The sequence below is a fragment of the Aphidius gifuensis genome, linkage group LG3 (genome assembly GCF_014905175.1).
Source record: "Aphidius gifuensis isolate YNYX2018 linkage group LG3, ASM1490517v1, whole genome shotgun sequence".
NCBI classification, from domain to species: Eukaryota; Metazoa; Arthropoda; class Insecta; order Hymenoptera; family Braconidae; genus Aphidius; species Aphidius gifuensis.
Genome location: NC_057790.1, coordinates 26124452 through 26147639, shown reverse-complemented (window position 1 = coordinate 26147639; position 23188 = coordinate 26124452). Strand labels below are relative to the sequence as shown.

At 23.2% G+C, this 23188-nt stretch overlaps 6 protein-coding genes across 7 annotated transcripts; 3 read left to right on the top strand and 3 right to left on the bottom strand.

Annotated features, from left to right (window-relative positions):
• The first annotated feature begins 30 nt into the window (after positions 1 to 30).
• LOC122853338 (V-type proton ATPase 21 kDa proteolipid subunit) lies at positions 31 to 1703 on the top strand. Its single transcript, XM_044153742.1, has 6 exons — positions 31 to 147; positions 260 to 402; positions 493 to 541; positions 606 to 689; positions 769 to 1168; positions 1234 to 1703. The coding sequence occupies exons 2-6, from the start codon at positions 342 to 344 to the stop codon at positions 1264 to 1266; spliced, it is 627 nt and encodes a 208-aa protein (XP_044009677.1). The 5' UTR covers positions 31 to 147; positions 260 to 341; the 3' UTR covers positions 1267 to 1703.
• On the bottom strand, positions 1472 to 4188 carry LOC122853334 (carnitine O-palmitoyltransferase 2, mitochondrial). Its single transcript, XM_044153739.1, has 4 exons — positions 4010 to 4188; positions 3877 to 3926; positions 3276 to 3822; positions 1472 to 3205 (listed from the first exon to the last, which is right to left on the bottom strand). Exons 1-4 carry the CDS (start codon positions 4052 to 4054, stop codon positions 1856 to 1858), a joined length of 1992 nt encoding a protein of 663 aa, XP_044009674.1. The 5' UTR covers positions 4055 to 4188; the 3' UTR covers positions 1472 to 1855.
• A 69-nt stretch (positions 4189 to 4257) lies between these two features.
• Positions 4258 to 6181, bottom strand: LOC122853332. The gene is made up of 3 exons (XM_044153737.1): positions 5394 to 6181; positions 4780 to 5267; positions 4258 to 4702 (listed from the first exon to the last, which is right to left on the bottom strand). Exons 1-3 carry the CDS (start codon positions 5479 to 5481, stop codon positions 4337 to 4339), a joined length of 942 nt encoding a protein of 313 aa, XP_044009672.1. The 5' UTR covers positions 5482 to 6181; the 3' UTR covers positions 4258 to 4336.
• Positions 6182 to 6349: 168 nt separating this feature from the next.
• LOC122853331 (probable endolytic peptidoglycan transglycosylase RlpA) lies at positions 6350 to 7076 on the top strand. Of its 2 annotated transcripts, none has more exons than XM_044153735.1 (2): positions 6350 to 6460; positions 6675 to 7076. In XM_044153735.1, exon 2 carries the CDS (start codon positions 6697 to 6699, stop codon positions 6979 to 6981), a length of 285 nt encoding a protein of 94 aa, XP_044009670.1. In that variant the 5' UTR covers positions 6350 to 6460; positions 6675 to 6696; the 3' UTR covers positions 6982 to 7076. The 2 variants fall into 2 exon arrangements, with proteins under 2 accessions (XP_044009670.1, XP_044009671.1); XM_044153736.1 differs by lacking the exon at positions 6350 to 6460 and adding an exon at positions 6532 to 6581.
• Positions 7077 to 7823: 747 nt separating this feature from the next.
• On the top strand, positions 7824 to 9502 carry LOC122851119. The gene is made up of 5 exons (XM_044150166.1): positions 7824 to 7965; positions 8416 to 8479; positions 8626 to 8838; positions 8930 to 9188; positions 9268 to 9502. The coding sequence occupies exons 1-5, from the start codon at positions 7900 to 7902 to the stop codon at positions 9500 to 9502; spliced, it is 837 nt and encodes a 278-aa protein (XP_044006101.1). The 5' UTR covers positions 7824 to 7899.
• A 4619-nt stretch (positions 9503 to 14121) lies between these two features.
• On the bottom strand, positions 14122 to 14628 carry LOC122851118 (endolytic peptidoglycan transglycosylase RlpA-like). Its single transcript, XM_044150165.1, has one exon. It carries the CDS (start codon positions 14626 to 14628, stop codon positions 14122 to 14124), a length of 507 nt encoding a protein of 168 aa, XP_044006100.1.
• Between the last annotated feature and the right edge of the window lie 8560 nt (positions 14629 to 23188).

The window sequence follows — 23188 nt, the reverse complement described above, 5'->3', positions numbered from 1 at the left end:
ATACATTTATATTTTTTCTAAATATGTATGTTAAATTAACAAATGTGTGTAAGACTGTACATTTTATCACATGACAGTATCGGGTGTGAACTTTAATAAAAAAACGAAATAAAAACCATCAAAGTGTTTTAAATAAAAACCTTTAAGGTAAATAATATTTATAAAATAATTAATAATAATTTAATCAGTGTAATAAACTTCATACAATTTATGAAAAATAGTTTTATTTTGTTTATAGTTAAATTTTTTATAATTTTAGGTTGATTTGTCAGACAGTGGCTGCATTGATATTGTACCACTTTTTAAGTTGATAATATTGTTTTATATATTATTTATCAACAATGAGGAACGCAGTTGGTCTTGCCTTTCTTGGCACATCTTCAACGATTATTTCATTAATAGGTAATTGATAATTTTTTTTATAATTTTTTAACTCATTTATCTATAATAATACTCCAAAAAATAATCAATTGTTTCTCATTTTTTTTTTAGTTTTATATCATGTTTTGACTGGAAAAGGAGAGAGACTCAGTATTGGCTGGTAAATTATAAAATAAATAATATTAATTAGAAATTTATAAATTAATTATTTAATTATTTCTTAGGTTTCTTGAAAGTACATCACCCTATATGTGGGCAACATTAGGCATTAGTCTTGCTGTTGCACTATCAGTTGTTGGTGCAGCTCTGTAAGTTATTTAAAAAAGAAACCAACGAATAATCATCAACAACTTATGATAATATTAATAATAAAATTAACTATTTCAGTGGTATATATACAACAGGTGTATCAATTGTTGGTGGTGGTGTTAAAGCACCACGTATTAAAACAAAAAATTTAATATCAGTTATATTTTGTGAAGCTGTTGCAATTTATGGCTTGATAACTGCTATTGTATTATCTGGCATGCTTGAAGAATTTTCAAATGATAAAATTGCAGATAATTATTCAATTAAACAACAAAATTGGCTTGGTGGTTATATCATGTTTGGTGCTGGTTTTGCTGTTGGCTGTGTTAATTTATTCTGTGGTGTTGTTGTTGGAATTGTTGGTTCTGGTGCAGCACTTGCTGATGCAGCCAATTCAGCTCTATTTGTTAAAATTTTAATTGTTGAAATATTTGGATCAGCTATTGGTCTATTTGGTCTTATCATTGGCATTTACATGGTAATTATTAATTGCTTATTTTAATCATTATACAAATTTTTAATTTAATGTTATTTTTATTACAGACTTCTAAAATCAAAATGGGTGACAAGGTGTAATTCAATACAGCTAATTCAAATTATTAAGTCATCCAATAATCAAATTTATTGATTACTCCATAATGAACCCAGTAAAAACTCATATGACTGGTTTTTTTTTTTTTTTTTTTTTCTTCATTAATTACCCAAACGCAACATTGTTAAGTTAGAAATAAAATTACAAGATTTCCATGTTGCTCTTAATGAATTTACGTATTAATCTGTGTTAATTTAAAAGAAAAAAAAAAAAATCATTGATTGTTTGTTGTGTACAATCGGTATATGTAAAATGTATATACGCTCAGTTAAATATTCCCAGTAAATCATCAGCTTCATTTAGAAAAATTTTATTCTTTAAAATATATCAATACAAATTTTGATCATGTAACAGCATACTTTTAGCGTTTAAAATATAAAAAACGAAAAAACAAACAAATTAGACAACACTTAGTATCTTATAATACAAAAAATGTTTAAAATAAAAAAAAACAATAATAATCATTTAATGTTATAAAAAATAATGATATAGTTATAAAGAAAAAAAAATATATATATAAATGTATATTTGTTTCATTGATAAAAAATAAAGTAAATATTATTTAAAAGAATTTTAATTTGATTTTAAAATTCTATGAATGTCTTGAAAGGCTGATTTGAGATGGTGGACATATTCAGAAGCATCACGATGATTTTGATAGCTTGTTATAACAGATCCAAGCCAATCATTTTGTATCATGTATCCAATGCCATAGCCATTTGGAACAACTGGTCCAAATCCACCAGCAAGTACTTCTGGACTTGACAAAGTTGATGTTGATAATATATTGTGATTAATTTTAGCATATGCTGGATCAGAAAATACTGAAGGTACATTGCCATTTAGCTGTGATATATTTTTAAGCATAAAAAAATGTCTATCAAAACCTTGACCCATTGCTGCTTGTTTTGTTAAAATATTATGCATTTTACTACATTCAATAATTAAATTTTTAAATTCAACATCATTTTTAGTTGATTTATTATTTTTAATAATTGCTGAACATAATGCTTTTGTTTGATTTGTACATGAACGAATTGTTTCTGTTCTTCCATGTTTAAATGCAGCAGTACTACATGATTCATATGTTGCAACTGAACAATTATCACGTTTAAATAAAGCTAATTGAAATGCCAATTGCATAACTGCATCGGGACTAACACCAAATTTTTTACAATCATTTTTACCAAATTCATCAAAAACAAGATGATCAAGTGATAAATTATCAGTCCATTTAAAAAATTTATCAGTTTCTTCATTGATTTTGCTTTTAATTGTTTCATCAATATTAAAATTTAATTTTTCAACTGATTCTTCATTGACACTGATATTGTCAATGTCATCTGGATGAAATCTTGGTTTATTTTCAATGTCATTTTTGATGTCCTTGAAAAAACGAAGTACTGCAACACCATCACCCCAAGAATGTTCAAAATTTATTCCAGCAAAACCATCACCACTTATCAACAAAGAAAATGATTTATCAAACCATCTGTTTGTTCCATTTGAATGTAAAAATTTTCTCAACATGTTATTATAATTTTCACCAAGTAAATCATCATCATCAATTGATAATACAAATACTGCACTATCAATTTTATTAACAACATTATCATTTCCAATTTTTAATAAATGTTGACGTGTTTTTGCCCAATTGTCTCGATTACCACTTGTTAAAACTCCAATTGGATGTTCATTAGCTGGTCGTGAATCAGATAATATTGTCTTTAAACAAGTGGCAATATATTGCGGTGATTTAATTTTATTTTCCATGTCAAATAAATCAAATGAATAAAAATATCCTCTTCGCATTACAACAACATGTTTTGAATCTGGATATTGACATATTTTATCTTTATCTAAAATTGGAATTCTCGTTGATCTAAAGAGATTTTTATACTGTGACATATCCAAAGGAAATGCCTAGAAAAAAAAACAGAGAAAATTGATAAATAATTATTAAATAAATTAATTGATAAAATGAAATATTTACTTTAAAAATATATGCTCCATAAGTTGCAATACTTGTTGGTAAAAATTTAGTAAAATTTCTAAAAAAATCAGTGTCTGATTTTTTAGGATCAAGATGATAAACTTCAGGCTCAAGTATTCCAGCATCAAGTGACTTGATAAATCTTGCTGATGATATTAATAAATTTGTTGATTTAATTAATGGTAAATTATATTTATGATTTTTTTCTTGTACAAATATTAAAAATGGATTGTAATTTATTGGCAATGGTCTACGATCTTTTAGATACATATCAAACCATACATCACTGATGTAACTTGTATGTTTATTAATTTTATCCTGTTTCACCAATTCACCATGTAATTTAGGTCCATCTTTTTTTAAAAACTCTGTAATATATTCTGTTGTTTTTTTAAATTCATCATCTGATAATATTGGCTGTTGGGCATTCAAGTATCTTCTACATGAATCTTCCAGCTTTGGAATTGGAAGACGTGGTAATGATTTTTGAAAATACATTGTTGGCAAACGACTGTTTTGCATGTATTCATCTTGATTATCTGATGAACTAAATTATCATTCAAATTAATAATAAAATCATCAATTTAAAAATTATAAATACCTTGATCTTGTTGATCGATAAACCAATGATGCCTTTAAATTTCTACCTTTCTAAAATAACAATAATAATTTACAAATATTAATAATACGCTTGCGCAAATTAAAACAAATGATCTTATTGAATTAATATTTACCAAAACAGTTGGCAGGTGTTTATGGTTTCTTAGAAACAGTATCATTTCGAAATACTAAAATCGAAATTGTGATGATTTCTGATATATTCAATTAACAAATAAACAAGATCATAGTCCAATTGACATTAAAAGTTGCAACAAAATGTCAGAAATAATTTTTTTCATTATAAATAAAATATAGATGGAGTTGCTGGTTTAATAAAAAAAAAAAAATTAAAAAATTAAAAAGAATAAATAAAACATTTTACCAATCATAATGATGATGTTTATAATAATAAATTTTTATTATTAAAATTTTTGATTTATAATTAAATAATTTATTGAAAATTATTTTTTTTTTTGGAGGGCACCTAGGTCAACATGTGTTATGAGATTAAATGTTTTCTCGTCTTTCATTGTAAGAAGTGTTAAGTTTGATATCATAACACAATTACGTACATTAAGATATTTTAATTTGTTACATTTTTTAGCTATTATTCTGATTTCTCTGTCAGTTACTGGACAATTACTTAGATCTAAAAATTCGAGATTATTTAAATCCCATATCTTTGCCATTGAGTCACCATACCAATATGCCCCAGAAAGATTTAATCTTACTAATTTTTTTAGTTGTGGAATTACTTTAAGCATTTCATTCCCAAGATAACTTCTAACAAGTTCTAGCGAATGAAGTTCAGTAAAATGTTTCAACTCCTGTAAATAAATACAAACAAAAAAAAAAAAAATTAATAATATTGCATAATTGATAATGGAAATTTAATAATACTTACATTTGCAAAATTATTAGCAAGTGGTTTATTTAACATTGGATTAACACAAAATGATAATTCTTCAACTGTTTTTGATAACATATTTGATAATATTTTAGTATCATTTATTAATGGTCTTCTAACTGTATCATCATCAACACTAATAATAACATCATACATTGGAAAATAAATAATTTTAACTGATTTTAATGTACTCATTTTTTTAAATGCATTTTTAAAATCATCATCATTGTATTTATTAAAATTAATATAAATACTTAATAAATTTGAACAATATTCACTGACAATTGGCATTATTGATGAATCAAAATTACATTCTAATGTTAGGTGTTTTAAATATCTTCCACATCGTGATAATACTGATTTAATATCATGCTTTGTTTTAAAATCAGAACCACGATTTTTGTAGGTGACACTTGATGTTGATAATGTTCTAAATCGATTCCAATTTGTGACAAGCCAACTTGCTCTTTTCCATTTTTTACACACTGATTATAAAATATAAATAAACAAATAATATAAAACATAAATGATAATTAATTTAAACATATTAATAAAACAAAATTAAATATATAAATAATTAATAATAGTATTTAGGTTAAAATTGGATTTACCATGTGGAACAGTGATTCCATCAACAATTGGAAGATTTTCGAATATTTTAGCTAGGGTCATATTATCCAGGTCGTTTATTGAAGTCATTTTTTAATAATTAATGTGTTAATTAATTTGAATTGTTTATTTATTATTTATTTTCACTTGATGATTATTTTTTTTTTTTTCCATTATGAAAGGCAAACTTAGAGAGAGAAAAACAGAGAACAAGTTTCGATTATGTGTTAGCAACGACTGTCGCTTGTCGCTAACAACCTATTGATTATGATCTGGCTATTTGAAAATTGTTGAAAATATTTATTACAAGTTTTATTAATTAAATAAATAAATTGTAGAATATTTTATTTAAATAGTTTTAATTTAAAATACAATAGTTGTCTTTGAATAAAATACTTTTACAGTATTAATTTCTTAAATTTTATATAAATAATAATTTGATTATTAAAAAAAAAAAATTATTAATATCAACAACAATGTAATTAAAAGTATTTAAAATTTTTACAAAATATAATTTTTAATTGGAGTAATTAATATCATGTTAAAATAGATTAATTAAAATTAAAAATAAAAAACATTACAATTAAATTAATTTTAAATATTAATGTTTAAAAAATTTAAAAAAAAAAAACAAATAAGTATATTAATTAAATAATAATATAAATATTGATTTGAGTTCATTGAATGCATAAATTTAATAAAAATATTAATTGTAAATGATAATTTTGATGACCTTGTATTATCAGTATGTGATTTCACTAGAATATTTATAAACTCTGACGTGATACATATAAACAAACAACGTTGATATCATTTGACTATGCCGATGTGTGTTATCAGTATCATCCTACCATTTGATGAATCATTAACAGTAAAAATCATTGGTAAATCTCCCTCTACAATAACAATGATTAACTGGTTAAATTTAAAAAAAAAAAAACGCATTTACAATAGAGCATCTCAGTGCATCCTCAGTCGTTAGTTACTATTGCAATATAAATTTTTCATCAAATTAAAAATCTTTTTTATTATTTGAAAATAAAAATAATAATTCAATTTATTTTGCAATGTAATTTAATTGTTAAATAATTATTAATATGATAAATTAATTATTTTTCTTAATATTTTAAAATTATATTTTTTTTTATTTTAAAAAATTTCTGAGGCTATTTATAATTTTTATGATAAAAGTATTTTAAATTTATTAAAAAAATTAATAAATGTACTTTTATTTGTGCTTGAAATAATTTTTATGAATGATATTGAATATTTTTTGGTTTTAGAAATAAGTTTGTTGATGATAAAATGTCTTATTACGAGTCTGGAATTTGTTCTTATTACACGGGTGGAGGTATAACAGCAAGTGGTGAACCATTTAATGAATATGATATGACAGCAGCTCATAGAAGCCTACCATTTGGTACCATGGTCAGAGTCAAACACAATGGTCCAAGTGTTGTTGTTAGAATAAATGATCGTGGACCATTTGTAGCTGGAAGAATTATCGATGTATCACGTCCACGTGGAGCAGCTGCTGCAATGGGTATCATTGATTTAGGTGTTGTTCATTGTGAAATAGAAACTTTATAAACCAATTTAATATCACAAATAAATAACTTAATATTAAGATATATATTTTTTGCTAATGAACCTGGATGTTGATAAAATAAATATATTAAAAATAATATTGTAATATCGTTATCTATTTTATTTTTTTAACGAATATTAAGCAAATTAATTTGTGATGAATTTATAAAAAATATATATGCGTTAGTAAATTAAAGATATTAAAATGAAAAAAAAAAAGAATTATAAAACCGATTTCGAAGAAAATTTAAGAGATAGAAATTTTATTTTTTTCTACATGGCTTTTTGTTGACGGCTTTATTATATCTTATCCCAATGCACTGTCTTTGAATGAAGAAAAAAAAATTAAATTTATCTTAATCTATGAGCTGGTTTAATAATAATAAAAATTAATTTTTTTATCATAAAATTAATACTTGTTTATTTTTTTACTGCGTAAAATTATTATAAAAAAAAAATTTTTAAATTATTCAATCGTTAAATTAATGTTATTGAATTTAATTGTAATATATTTATTTTTTTATTTTTTTAAATAGCCTGAATTAATTTTAAGATGGTATAAATTATTCTAATTTAAAATTCTATATCACAATTCGTAAAAATATTTAGAATTTAATTTATTTTCATGATGAAAATAATTTAAAAATAAATTTATATTTTTAAAATAATATTCGTTCTTTTCTTCATCATTAATAAATATAAATATAAAAATTAATTCCATCAAAAATATTTATCTCATAGATTAAAAAAGTTCAGGCCCACTTGACCGAATAATTTTTAACGCATGCGTGAATTACCAAATAGTTTCATCCCATTTCGAAATAGAAATATAGAATAATATTTTTTATCCACAAAAATTATTTCATTATAAATTTATCGTTCGACTACTACGGACTAATTTGTCGTTCAACTGCTTCCAAAATGGAGAGATCCAAAAAAAATAATATATCAATTCTTTGTGCAATAATAATTGCTTGTCTCAATGGGGTAAGTAATAATATTCAATAATTAAATCATCAATTAACCAGAGTAGTAATACGCATAAATAATATATTTTTTATTTTAAAATTTAAAAGTAAATTCAACTGCTTAAATAATCATGATGCCTATGAGCAACTGAATATTATTCGTATGGTTTTATATAACAATTTTTCAAGTGTGTCTATGCGAGATATTTTGTACGTTTTCGAAAATAATTTTATAAAAATATTTTTGAATTATATTTTCAATAGAAACGTGGCATATTAACGTGATTACTTTATTTTCTTTTTTTTTTCTTTTAAAGTTTGTTTGCTTTTATAAATTTTATTATTTAAATAAAAATTTATATATAGGTGAAATAGTTTATGAAAAATGAAGTCTCAATTTTGATATTTAAAATTTTATCGTAGGAAAGTTGTATTAATTTGTAATAATTTATTTATGATATAATTTCAGGTAGCTGTTTCAGCGCAAGTGGACAATCAAAGCTCCACGACTGTAAATTCCTCAACAACTATAAGTAAGCTGTATTTTAAACTTAAAAGACTATTTTATTGTAAACTTGTATTACCAAAAAAAATAACGAAATTATATTTTTAAAAATTCAAATTTTAATAATGATAATATTTGTTTGATTTTAATGAATTTTCTTTCTTTTTTTTTCAGATGAGTTTTCTACAGATTTTTTTATACTCACAACTCAGGATAAAATTTTAACACGACCATATTTTTCAAAAAACGCGCCATTATCAGAAATAAAAATAGCTGATTCTAAAAATTTTACTGGAGCTTCCACAATAGAGGAGTATAATGTAGAATCTATTTCTGATTGCTCAAATAAAAGAATTTATATTTTAAAAAAATCCACTTCAACCACCGGTAAAAATTTTTAAAATTTAATTAAAAAAATTTTTTAATTTATTTCAATTACAGTGCAACAATTTATCTATCAATTATATTTTTTTTTTAGATAACAACCAATACCTGGATGTAATTCAGTATGATGATAGTAAAAAATTTACAAGAATAAATCGAATTTCCGAAATATTTAATAAAGCAACATCAGCATCGTTAGATTGGACAACAGGAAATATATATTGGATTGAACATGATAAAGAAGCATATAGATATTCAATAAAATTTACAAATAAATTATTTGAAGAACCACAATATATTATTCAACCAGCTAAAATGTCCATGGTTAAAATTCAAGTTTATCCAAAGCGAAAGTAAGCAGAGTTTTTTCGCTTTATTCAAATAAATAAATTAACAAATTAGTTAATATATTTTTATTTATTTTTTTTTCAGTGAAATATTTTTTTCAGATAAAACTAATATTTGGTATACATCTACTTTACCTAATAGTACTGCAAATTTATTATTTTCTTCATCAACTGATGATACTTGGGAGAATTTGTTTGGGGTATTTGATTTTGTCATTGATTATGCACATGATAGACTGTGGTGGAATGATGTTACTACATTGTGTAAGTATTTTTTATTTCTTTTATTAACACACTGTCAATATGAAAGAGAAAATTAATTTTTTTGATTATTTAGATTCGGTTGATATTAGTGGTTCAACTCGACCATTAAATGCTCAGCAGATTAAAAGTCAAGAATTTAATAGCACTACTTCTGATTTATTAGTATTTAATAATACATCTTATTGGCTTGCAGCTGAGGATTATGAAGATGAGTAAGTGATTATTATTTTATACAATAATGTATTTATTTATAATAAAACAATTTTCATTTAATAATAATTTCTTTGGTGCATATGTTATTTTTTTTTTTTTTCTACAGGAGATATTTGTATATGAAAAATGGCAATGATAAACCTGAAAAGTTAACATCCGATGTCGGAACAAGCAATAAATTATCCGTTTTTTCTCTAAATTGTTCATGTAAGTTTTTTTAAATATTTAATTTTATTGTTTATCAAATTTATATAGTTTACTTAATTATTATTTATTTTTTTACAAAACAGGAACAGCTGGAAAATGAAAATAAATCTATTTCAAAATCTATACTTTTATTATATATAAAAAAAAAGCTTGAATAAAAATAAAGTTAACTGATTGAAAATAATAATAATTATTATGTGAAAAAAAAAAAAAATTGTTTATTTTAAAATTAAAAACAAAATAAATCGTTAAATTTATATTATATTGAATTATACTTTTTTATTTTTAAATCATTTATTTTTTTCATTTAATTGGCTTGTAACAATTACTTCCACTAAGATTATGTTTTATTTCAAAAGTTTTTTTGTAGTGCTTAAATTTGTTATATTCAAACTTTTTTTAGCCTCGATTAAAATACCTATTATCAAACGTAACTTCACTTTTTCTATGATTTGATTCAATAATGAGGATTAGATATACCCTACTATTAAACAAATTTAAATATTAAATAATCAAATCACTAAACTTAAAAAGCTTGACGGTATTTTAACTTATTTAAAGAAATTTATTTATTAATTGACAATACACGATAATTGTTAATTTATTTGATTTACTTTTTTTATGCCTTTGTTAATTTATTTATTTAATTGCATTTAAATACCAGACCAATTCTTTGGCATGAGTATGCATCAACTTGCCATGGTGGAATATGAAATCACCAATAACAGAACATCAATAATTCTAAAGGGATTCCTGTTAAATTAATAATTAAATTAATAATTCATTAATATTAATAGTTAAATTAATAATTAATTTAACAGGAATCCCTCCAGATGTAATCGAACTACAGATTTTTGAATAAAATTAAAATGATGTATATGACAATCAAGATCAAACGCTAATAAGCTAACAATGTTTTAAAATATTAAAATTTGTGATATATCAATTTTTTTTTTCGGCAATAGCCATCTCCAAGTGGTAGCTTGGAATATCAAAGTGTTGAGGAAACTGAAGGTAAACACTAAACGTCGAAATTCTCTATTATATCTTCTATCTTTCTCTATATAATGCAGAGATTATTCCACATCGTGGATCGATTGTTTTTCTTCTTCTAATGTATAAATGATTGGTTTTAAAAAATTCAAAATTAAATAGACAATCCCCGGTGGAAATATTTCTCCGACTTTTTCCGACTTTTCTCCGACTTGCTCCACCTTTTTACAAAAATCACCCATGGTTGGAAAAATGGTCAAGAAATTTCTCCAACCTTTTTTCCAATTTTTTCAATTTTCGAATGATAAAAGAATAAAATAAACCAAGTACAACTGTGTATTTTTTGTTAAAATTTATAAATGAAAAAATTTGACCTTAATGTATTATTAATAATTAATTATTTTCTTTTTTACATTAATTTTATTGTTTTGCAAAATTAATTCAGTCAATAATTATTTTTTTTTTCTTCATCATCATTAAATATAAATGTAAAAATTATTTCCAACAAAAACATTTACCTCGTCGATTATAAAAGTTTAGGGCCTACCTGACCAGATAATTTCTAACGCATGCGTAAGTTAGCAAATACTTTCACCCCCTGTTGAAATAGAGAAAATATTTTTGCAAAAATTATTTCCATTGTATAACTTGGTCGTTTGACAACTGACCTTCCCAACTATATTGTCGGTTAACCTCTTCTAAAATGGGAAACCCAATAGTAATTTGTGTAACAATAATATTTTGTCTCACCGTGGTAAGTAATAAATAAAAATCATTCGATAATTAAATCACCCACTTCAAATAATGTATTTTTTATATTCAAATTTAACAATAAATTAAATTGCCTAAATAATAATAATAATGTCATGAGTATCTGAATATTTTTACAGTATTTTTACATGAGAATTTTCCACGGGGTCTCTTTCATGTCAACGAAATTTTCTGTATATGTTTTCAATAAAAATTCTATAAAAATATTTATTCCAATAAATTGTATATGATTCAGTGTTTTTTAAACTTTTTAAAATAAATAATTTTTTTTTGTTTGATATAAATTACATAATTAATTTATTATATTTAAAATATATTTATCATGTTTTATTAATTTTATTTTCAATAAAAACATTTTCAATGACAGTTGACGTGATTTCGTCTTTCATTTTTTCAAAGCTGTTTTTAATAAATTTCATTTTCTAAATAAAATAGACAAATTAAAAATTTTTAATGAATTTATTTGTAAATACTAATTGATGATAATTTCAGGTAACTGGTTTAGAAGATGCAGGTAGGAAAATATTCGATAAAAATATCGAGACTGATCAACAAAAAAATAACGAAAGTATAAGCTCAGATTTTAATTTACAAGATTAATTTTTTACTAATGAATTTTTAATTTTTATTTCAGATGAGTCAACAAATTCTACAGATTATTTTATATTTATGACTCCGGATAAAATTTTAAGACGACCATATTTTTCAAAATACGCAAGTTTATCAGAAATAAAAATAACAAATTCTCCAAATTTTACTCAAAATTTAACGAACGATAAGTACAATGCAGAATTTCTGTCAGATTGTTCAAATAAGAGAATTTATATTCTCAAAAAACCAATTTCACAAGAAGGTAATATTTATTAAAATTTAATTAAAATTATTTTTCAATTTATTATTTCAACTACAGCTCCATTTTTTTTTTAGATTATGGATCAGATCTCGATGTAATTGAGTATGATGACAGTAAAAAATTTACAAGAATTAATAGTGTTTCTAAAATGTTTGATGAAGCAAAATCACTGTCATTAGACTGGACAACAGGAAATATATTCTGGACTGAAAAAACTGAGGGAAATAAATCTTCAATAAAATTTACAAATAAATTATTTGAAGAACCACAATATATCATTCAACCAACTGATGAAATATTAATTAATAATATTAGAGTTTATCCAAAATTAAAGTAAGTTAATTATCTGTTATTTATTTGTATATTTATTTATTTATTTATATTTTTTCAGGCAAATAATTTTTTCAGATGGCGGTAATATTTGGTACACTTCTACTTTTCCAAATAGTACTGCAGAATTATTATTTTCTTCAACAATGAGGGAGCAAATAAATCGTTTTGAGATTGATTATGCACTTGATAAATTATGCTTTACTTCAATTTATACATTGAGTAAGTGTTTGTTGATCATCTTACACTATTTATAGTTAAAAAAAAAATTTTTAAATTGTTACATTTTAATTATTTAGATTGCATTAGTATTAATTCTCGTTCACGACGTATTGAACGTCAATCAGTCCTTGGGAATATCGCAGGTTTATCAGTATTAAATGGTACATTTTATTGGCTTGCACAAGAAAAATCTGAGTGAGTTTATTTCTATTTATTAAAATAATTTTATGATAAATCATTGACGATGGAAAATTCGACTCTGTAATTTATATAATTGGTTATTATTTAAATTTTTATTTAATAATTATTTTTTCAGTGAGAGTTGCAGTTTGATTTTTAAAAAATTCAATACAAGTTTATTTATTTATTTAATTTTTAAAAATATATTTATGTTGTTTGTTTTTTACAGTGATGTATTACGTATGAGAGATGATATTACAGGATTCGAAATAGCAGCATATAACGTGGGATTAACAAATAGAAAATTATCCTTCTTTCCTTTAAATTGTTTATGTAAGTTTTTTGTATAAATTTATTTTTATTGTTTATCAAATTTAAATAATCTAACTATTATTTATTTTTCCAAAATAGAAATAGCTAAAAGATGAATGAAAATTTGATTTTAAAATTAATTTTCATTATCAAAGATGGTACTTCTTGATGACAAGTATAGAAAAATAATTTTTTATTTTTACAAATTTGTTTTAATTAGTTGATCAATTTTTATAATAAAAAACTTGTAAATAATTTTTTTTTATTTTAAAATTAAATACAAAATAACTTCCATGTAATATAATAATGATAAATAATTATATTATTCAAATCAATTTTTACATAAATTTTAATGTTTTTAAAAAATCAGTAAAATAATTTTAAAAATCAATATAATAATGAGATTTTTTTATTCAAATATATAAATTAAATTAAATAATAAATTAATGTAAATAAATATTATTATTAAAAAATATTTATTTATGTAAATAAAATTTTAATCAAGAGAAAAAAAAAAAAATTAAATTATCATTATTTATTAAAAGAAAAAATATTTAATATTAAAATTCCAATTATGTATGCAAAAATGATTTTTTAATTTTTACAAACTCCAGTTTTCCAGTGAGCTTTTCTATCACATTTACCAGAGCAACAATCAGGATTTTTAACACAAGTATTATCCCAAAGTGCCTTACATCCACCGACTTTTCCATGATTTTTTCCTTGATTATTACCAGGACGATTAGAACTACCATCTAAAATTTCAATTGTGCAAGGATTGATAAGTCCTTTTTGTAAAATACCAAGATGAGCAGCAGCACCACGTGAAAGATCCAATATTCTTCCAGTAACAAATGGTCCACGATCATTTATTCTAATAGTAACACTTTTTCCATTGTATTGAACTCTGACTTTAGTGTTGAATGGTAATTCTTTATGAGCTCCAGTCATTCCATTTTCATTGTATGGTTCTCCACTTGCTGTTGTACCACCACCAGTGTAATAAGAACAAATTCCTGTTTGAGTTCTGCAATCGGCATTTTCAATTTTCACAAGAAACATAGAAATAGCTACAAATATTGGCCAAAATGAATTTTTCATTTTTTTGTTTTTTTATGTATGCCACTAATAATTATTGTTCAATTGTTTTTTTTTTTCTTCAACTCTGAAAAAATAATAATAATTAAATTTAAATAATTTTTTAAATATAAATTTTAATTGTAAAAATTAAATTACTTCTTGCTTTGAATGAAAAAGAAATTTTATTTATTTAAATATTTTTGTTTTTCGTTGATTTTATTCTGCGAAAAGAAATGATTTTGTACTGATGTTATCATGAAAATACTATCGGTATTTATACGATTGCAATTTGTCTAATCACGTGGCAATTGAAGTCATTTAATGTGTTGCAAAATATGATACAGAATTTCCTTGTTTATGAACTTGGTTAATTTGTTATTTCAAATACAAATTATCTAGCTGCGATTCAATAAAATTGATACATTTTTTTTATTTTCTTGGGAATATCCATTCATTTATTGCTATAATTAATGCGTGATCTTGTGATCTATAATTACTTTATTTTTCCCTCCATCTGTGAATCTGCGTATTGAGGAATTTCCAAGCAGGAAAATAATTTTCTTTTTTTTTCTTTTTTTCAAGAAACTCGTCATCATTTCTAATTTATTAAAAATCGTTCTAATTATTTGTTAAAGAAAAAAAATAAAAATAAGTTCATCCTGCATATCAATGTTTGCCTTTTAAAAATCAATGTTTTAAAAAATTTAATACTATTTTACGTATGAGAAATAAGATATTAGGATTCGAAATAGCAGCATATAAAGTAGGATTAATAAATAGAATATTATCCTTCTTTCTTTCGAATTGTTTATGTAAGTTTTTTTTTTTTTTTTTATTTTATTCTTACAACATATTTAAATAATTATAGACAACGAACAAAATCATGATAAATGAGCCTTGAATAAATTCATGAATCATGAGTTTATCAAAAAAAAAAAAAATAGCAATAATAATGTTGAACAAAAAAATGATAGCTATTTTATAAAGACACACAGCTCACAAGTCACAAATAAAATTCTTGAAAAGAAAAATAAATTAATAAATAAGGCAGCTGATTAGCAATAAAAAAAAAGATAATTGAAATTGATTGTAATCGATGGAAAAGTAGATGACGACTTTTAAAATAATATCGATTTTAACGAGAGAATAAGTACTTTAAAAAAAAATTTGATATATGTAATGTATATTAAAAAAATCAATGAGAAAACAATGTAATTTTTAATAACAGGTTATATAGAATAAAATTATTTTATTTTATGAAAATTAATTATTTATTTTATTATATTCTTTTCTGTTTTTATTTTAAATAAAAAAAATATTAACAATTAATATTTTTAATTTGTAATGAAATTTTATTTTTTCTGTTAATTAAAAGGAAAAAAAAAAATTATTAATAGTAGGTATAAAAATAATTAATGTATGTTTTTTTTATTTTTTTTTTGTTTTTCTAAAAAATATTTATTTCAACTTTATTATTTCGTAATAATGTACATTCACGTCGGGCAAAACCCGTGTAACTACAACGATGAGTGCAACAATCTTTATTTTTCTTTCAACTTTTCCCATTGTCAGTACATCCTTACGATTCACCAGCAAACAATAATAGCCATGACAATAAAATTCAACTTTATTTTTAGATAATTAAAAAACTCTTCAACTAAAAATAAATAAAACGCGATTTCTTTTATTATTTAATAAGTAAAAAAAAATTATCATTATATAATATTGTAATTTCATCAAAGCTCCTTCATATATCGATTACCAAATTTGATGATTTTTGAAAGCATTCCAGACCGTATTTATAATAAAAAAAAAAATTTTAACAACATTTGGATAAACAAAACGTATAATAAATCCAATAAAAACTAAATAATTTGTATCGAAAAAAAAAAATTATTATTCTTCTTTTTTTATAATATCAAAGTAAGGATAAACATTGATAATTATTCAATTGAAAAAACTGATAATTTATACATATACATGTATAGAGGGGCAATTAAAAATAATCAAACGCCATGTATAAAAATTTAGATTTTAATATCTTTTAAAAAAAATGTGCCCATAAAAAAGAGAAAAAAAAAAAAAAAGAAATCAATGTGATTTTATATAGAATAAATTTTTTTTTTTTATGTAATTATTAATTTACTAATTAATTATTTATTTTAACATATCCTTTTTTTTTTTTTTTTTTTTACATATACATATAAATATATTAACAATTAATAGTATTAAATTTTATATAATGTTTTACTTTATGTAAAAAAAATTTAATTTCTCTGTTAATTAAAAGTGAAAAAAAAATTAGTGATAGTAGGTATAAAAATAAATAATGTACGTTTTTTTTTTTCAAATATTTATTTCAATTTTATTATTTCGTCTTGAGGTCAATAACAAGCGTTTCGGCCAAAACCACTGTAATTACAACTACGACTGCAGCACTCGCTATTTTCTTGACAACGACGTCCACTTGGAAGACATCCTTGCGTATGCGATTCACCAACAAACATCATTGTGATAACAACAATAACAGCCATGATAATAAAATTCAACTTCATTTTTTGATAATTAAAAAACTCTTTTATTCAAAATAAATAAAACAAGTGCTCTTAAAAAAAAAAAAATTATTATTATTTATTATATATTATAGTATATAATATATACTTACGAATTTGATCTTTGTTCTGCGAAAAGAAATGATTTTGTACTGATGTTATCATGAAAATACTATCGGTATTTATACGATTGCAATTTGTCTAATCACGTCGCAATTAAAGTCATTTGATAGGTTGCAAAATACGATACAGAATTTCCTTGTTTATGAACTTGGTTAATTTGTTATTTTAAATACAAATTATCTAGCTGCGATTAAATAAAATTAATATACATGTTTTTTTATTTTCCTGGGAATATCCATTCATTTATTGCTATTTTTAATGTGTGAGCTTGTTATCTATAATTACTTTATTTTTTCCTCGTTCTGTGACTCTGTGTATTGAGGAATTATCGGAAATAATTTTCTATTTTTTTTTTTTCTTATTTTCGAGAGACTCGTTATCATTTTTAAATTATTAAAGATCGTTCTAATTATTTGTTAAAAAAAAAAAAATTAAAAATAAGCTCATTCTGCATATCAATGCCTATTTTAAACATCAATGTTTTAAAAAATTTTAATCCTAGTTTATTTATTTATTTAATTTTTAAAAATATATTCATGTTGTTTGTTTTTTACAGTGACGTATTACGTATGAGAAATGAGAATTTAGGATTCGAAATTTTAGCATACAAATAGGATTAATCCATAAAATATTATCCTTCTTTCTTTCAATTGTTTATGTAAGTTTTTTTATTTTATTTTTACAAAATATTTAAATAATTATAGAGAACGAACAAAATCATGATAAATGTACCTTAAATAAATTCCTGAGTTCAACAATTAGACCAAAGCACAATAAAATTATAATATCACAAGGTAAATGTTTAGAAATAATACCGTGAATTTTCACAAATGATATTAAATGAATTATTAAATGATCGCTATATTATAATTAGAACCCAGGCAGAAAATAATGTCAACCTCTCTGAAGTCAAATTGACATTATTTTCTACCTGGGAAGTGGTAAAAATAATTCATGTTAAATAATGAACAAAAAACGCAGCAATATTAATGTTGAATAAAAAAATAATAGCTATTTTATAGCGACACAGAGCTCACAAATAAAATCCTTGAAAGGAAAATAAATTAATAAATAAGGCAGCTGATTAGCAATAAAAAAAAAAAGATAATTGAAATTGATTGTAATCGATGGAAAAGTATAGATGACGACTTTTAAAATAATATCGATTTTAACAAGAGAATAAGTACTTAAAAAAAAAATTGATATATGTAATGTATATAAAAAAAATTAGTGATAGTAGGTATAAAAAGAATTAATGTACGTTTTTTTTTTTTTTTCAAATATTTATTTCAATTTTATTATTTTGTCAAACACAAACGGGTAGGCCAAAATACCCGGTAATACATCTACCCCTGCAGCACTCGCTATCTTCTCGACAATGACTTCCATTTGAAAGACATCTTTGCGCATGCGATTCACCCACAAACATCATTGTGAAAACAACAATAACAGCCATGATAATAAAATTCAACTTCATTTTTTGATAATCTTTAATTGAAATTTTATTAAATTTAATAATAAAATAATTTAATAAAATAATTAAATTATTTAAATAAATAAAACAAGTGCTCTTAAAAAAAAAAAAATTATAATTATTTATTTATTATATACTATAATATATACTTACGAATTTAATCTTTGTTTGGCGAAAAGAAATGATTTTGTACTAATGTTATCATGAAAATTCTATCGGTATTTATACGATTGCAATCCGTCTAATCACGTGGCAATTAAAGTCATTTAATAGGTCGCTATTAAATCATGATAAATGTGCCTTGAATTTTTTATGTATGCCACTTAAAATTATTGTTCAAATTGTTTTTCTTTTTATTCAACTCTAAAAAGATAATAATAATTTTTTTATTTTAAAATTAAATAAATAATTTTTATGTTTTTTAAAAATCAGTAAAATAATTTAGAAAACCGATATAATAAAGAAATCTATTTATAAAATACGTAAATTAAATTGAATAATAATTTAATGTAAGTAAATGAATATTAATAATAATGACTAAAAAATATTTGATCTGTGTATAAATAATAATTTAATCAAATGAAAAAAATTAAATAAATATTAAAATTATCATTATTTATCAAACGAAAAAATATTTAATATTAAAATTTCAATGATATATGGAAAAATTATGATAGCAAATTTAATTTTTTTCGGTATTGAATTCACTAACGACAAATGAAATAAGTCCCATAACTGGTGAACTAATCAACATAGAGGCTTCGTGATATAATATACTTATAAGTACAACGTCTATAATGGTATCAGGTATATGAATTTCTAAATATGGCAATTCATATTGTTGTTTGTCTGGTGTAGATGAAACGCAGAAGATGTTCGCAGAAGAAAACGTTGTTTTCGATTTCTTGATATTACTGCTGTTACTTTTACTAATTCAGCAGTCACATATGTGCCGGCAACATCCAGCTCGGCCATCTTTGGTGAATTTTCAAGAACTTTTATGACTGATTTATCAGTAATTGTACTGTATGGTAACCGTAAGTTAATTATGTTTTAATCTGTCATAAGCGGTAGTATACAAAGTCTCATCCTGAGTTTGGCATCCCATCATTATCAATGACGTGATATTTATTAACGGACCTGATTGAAAATAATTTAATGAATCAACAAAAATTCGTAATCCAGTGACTTCCAAACTTTTCAGGGCCGTTAAGTCATAAATCACCTGCAAAAGAAATTATATATATTATAAATATGTGAAGAATCAAAAGAATACTTTTGATTTTTTTTTATTTTGTAATAAGTATCAAGTTGTAACTTACATCATTGATTAGTTCTGTAAAATCAGGGCAGTCTTTTACATCATTAACCCAATTCGTCAGACTTAGATGAGTCAATGTATTAGCAACGTTTCTCAATGAATTGAATAAAGCAACAAGACAGAAAGATGGGAAATACTTCATATTATGAAATATAATTGTTAATGATTTTAGTTTAGATAGATGCGTAAATGCATCATTTAAATCTTTGCTGTCAAAAAAGGTGAGTCTCAAGCAAAGTTTTACAAGTTTAGGACAATAATCATTAATAATTGGCACTATAATACTATCATGATAAGCTGTCAAGTCTAATTGTGTTAAAAAACGACCACATTTATTGAGCAGTGACTTTAAAATACTGTACCCTTCATCAAATGTTAGATATTTTGTCAAATCATTTAGAAACTCATCAGGTCGCTGTTGAGTTAATTCAATTTTTTTGACTTTAAACCAAGAATCATCAAGGGCTCTTTTCCATTTTTTGCATACTAAAATAATAAATTAATTACAAATATATAATTGAATTACTATAACTAAATAATTTATATGTTATAATTATCATACCTAATGCTACTTTTGGTCTTTCACATATTGGCAAATACATAAATATTACAGCTAGGCAATCATCATTAACACAGTCAATCATTATATTTTTGGCATAGGAATGATTATCACTATGATCATATATCTAAAAAGAATAAATAATATATTTATAATAACAATAATACAACATTTAATCTACGAGCATGTGTTGACTGCAGTTATATTTTAGACTAACCTCATCACTCTTTTTATTAAATAAACGTGTCGAAATCTCATCTGCACTCTTATGTCTTTTTACTGAGATTTTTTCCAACTCTATGTCATCATCATCATGATAATTGATCTAAAAAAAATAATCAATATTTATGTTCAATAAAAATAATATAATATTTAATTTACAAACACGTTGACCACTGCAGATGTTTTGGACTGACCTTATTATTTTTTTCGTCAGAGGAAGATGTCACATCCTCATAATTTGTTGTCGTAAAAATTTTGTTAAACTCTGATTCACTCAGTATTCCGAGCTCAGCCATATTTGATAAAATTAAAATGTAATATTTATAAAATAAAATATTTTTTTATTTTCAATATACGTTATATATATTATTATATTTAAAAAAGATCATAAGGTTTTTAACAATATTTTTAAGCTCTCTGTTTTTTAGTAAACATCATTAAACGTAATCAATGCGAATGATGGAGTGCAGGTCCACGTGGTATTAAAAAAAAAAGCAAACTAGTACGCTTGCAAGCTCATGCAAGTCGAGAGTCGAGAATTATAACTAAAGATATCTTGGCATCGTGCCTGATTATTCTGATTGTTGTTTAAATATTTACAACGTGGTACCAAAGTGGACGAGCATGTTTTGACTGCAATTATTATATTTTATACCAAAAATAAGCATTGATTAGTGATGGCCGATTGGTAATTTGACGATTTTTGAACTATCCAAATGTGATAAAATTAATGTGGTCGTCAATTTGTGCATTTCGTTGCAGCCATTTGCAGCTGCGCAGAAGTTGGGGTTTTAAATAAAAACTTTAAACTACGCAGAATTACGTATGTGTGTGAAAACCCACACTTTTAAAAAATCCAGATAGAAAAGCACGTATTATGAATATTTTTCCATTTCTTCACGAGCCATTTCATCTCCAGATCCATCATATTGATGTTTTTGGAAAATCAGTAAAATAATTTAAAAAAAAACTAAGATAATAATGTTTTTTTTATTTTTTATGTTTTTATTACAACATCAATTTAACAACTTCGTATGAATACAAAAAATTTTCAAAAAATTTAATTTTTAAATACAATATAAATATTATAAATTGAAGTTGAAAAAAAATTTAAAAAAAATTATTTTTTAAACATTTAAAAAACCATGTGTATTGAATTTTAAAAAGTAGAAGTTAATTTATATTTTGATATTTTACTTTAAAAATTTAAAAGAACAATAAAATTAATTTAAAAAAAAAAAAAAAAAATTACGTTGAATTAAGAGTATAGTGTTTCAAACAAATTTATTTTTATTTGACAGTGATTCGTGTTAAAAAGAAAATGAATAAAAATTGAGTAGATAATTATAATTTGATAATAAATTTAAATTAATGTCATGGAAAAAATAAGTAATTTTTTCAAAAACCGAGAATACCAACATATTGATTATAAAAATGTTTAAAATTGTTTAAAAGTGTATGGATCAATATTTTATTTTTTTTTCTGCTCAATATGCTTTTCAAAACAATTACTATACTCTTTTGTCAAGAAAAAGATTATATTTTGATAATAGATTTACATTAACGTCATTGAAAAAAAAAGTAATTTTTCAAAAACAAAGTATGCATTAGGATCAATATAATTTTTTTTTTTCTCTGCTTAATATGTTTTTGATACAATAACAATGATTATTATTAATCTTTAATCAGCATAAATTATACAGTCCCTTTTTCTGTGGATTTTAAAGGTAGACTGATTTTTGGTGCTGTAAAAAATAAAATTGTAATCAAATTAAATTAAGAGATAGTAAATTAATTAAAATTGATCACAACGTACCTTCTTCTATTTCCTTGAAGAAAGAATGGTCGGAGTTTCATTGGCAGTTGCATTGCCATTTAGTTCACCTGCAATTGAAAAAAAAGTTATTACTTATTATAGATTGGAATAATAAAATAGTTGTGTTATTGGAATTAACACTAATGAACTTGTTATTGATAATAAATTAAAATTAATCTCAGAAAAAAAATTTGCTTACATGAACAATTTGAAGAAAAAAAAGATAATATGAAATTTGTATATCCTGAAGTACTTGCTATTTCATTAGTTGTACCATTGACACTGTTCCTATAGCTTGGTGGTCGAAAAAAAAGTAATATTTTTCATAATTAAACACACAATAGCAATAAATTTATTTAATAGAATGAAATGATAATCACTTACGAAATTAGATTGTCGTATGTAATCCAATAGAATGCATTATCAGCTACTGCAAAATTAGCAGCACTTAAAGAACTTTCTTGGAAAGGGTAGAAGGTTGCATTTATTGGTCTAGTAGAATCGGCAATATCAA

Bases quoted from the DNA above. Each gene is read 5' to 3' on its own strand.
- LOC122853331 (XM_044153735.1), top strand. From the start codon at position 6,697: ATGTCTTATTACGAGTCTGGAATTTGTTCTTATTACACGGGTGGAGGT.
- LOC122853338 (XM_044153742.1), top strand. From the start codon at position 342: ATGAGGAACGCAGTTGGTCTTGCCTTTCTTGGCACATCTTCAACGATT. The intron at 403-492 runs GTAATTGATAAT...TTTTTTTTTTAG, and splicing joins AACGATTATTTCATTAATAG to TTTTATATCATGTTTTGACT. The intron at 542-605 runs GTAAATTATAAA...ATTATTTCTTAG, and splicing joins GAGAGACTCAGTATTGGCTG to GTTTCTTGAAAGTACATCAC.
- LOC122851118 (XM_044150165.1), bottom strand. From the start codon at position 14,628: ATGAAAAATTCATTTTGGCCAATATTTGTAGCTATTTCTATGTTTCTT.
- LOC122851119 (XM_044150166.1), top strand. From the start codon at position 7,900: ATGGAGAGATCCAAAAAAAATAATATATCAATTCTTTGTGCAATAATA. The intron at 7,966-8,415 runs GTAAGTAATAAT...ATATAATTTCAG, and splicing joins TAATTGCTTGTCTCAATGGG to GTAGCTGTTTCAGCGCAAGT. The intron at 8,480-8,625 runs GTAAGCTGTATT...TTTTTTTTTCAG, and splicing joins AAATTCCTCAACAACTATAA to ATGAGTTTTCTACAGATTTT.
- LOC122853334 (XM_044153739.1), bottom strand. From the start codon at position 4,054: ATGATACTGTTTCTAAGAAACCATAAACACCTGCCAACTGTTTTG. The intron at 3,927-4,009 runs GTAAATATTAAT...TTGTTATTTTAG, and splicing joins AACACCTGCCAACTGTTTTG to AAAGGTAGAAATTTAAAGGC. The intron at 3,823-3,876 runs GTATTTATAATT...ATGATAATTTAG, and splicing joins TATCGATCAACAAGATCAAG to TTCATCAGATAATCAAGATG.
- LOC122853332 (XM_044153737.1), bottom strand. From the start codon at position 5,481: ATGACTTCAATAAACGACCTGGATAATATGACCCTAGCTAAAATATTC. The intron at 5,268-5,393 runs GTAAATCCAATT...TTTTATAATCAG, and splicing joins TGGAATCACTGTTCCACATG to TGTGTAAAAAATGGAAAAGA. The intron at 4,703-4,779 runs GTAAGTATTATT...ATTTATTTACAG, and splicing joins TTGCTAATAATTTTGCAAAT to GAGTTGAAACATTTTACTGA.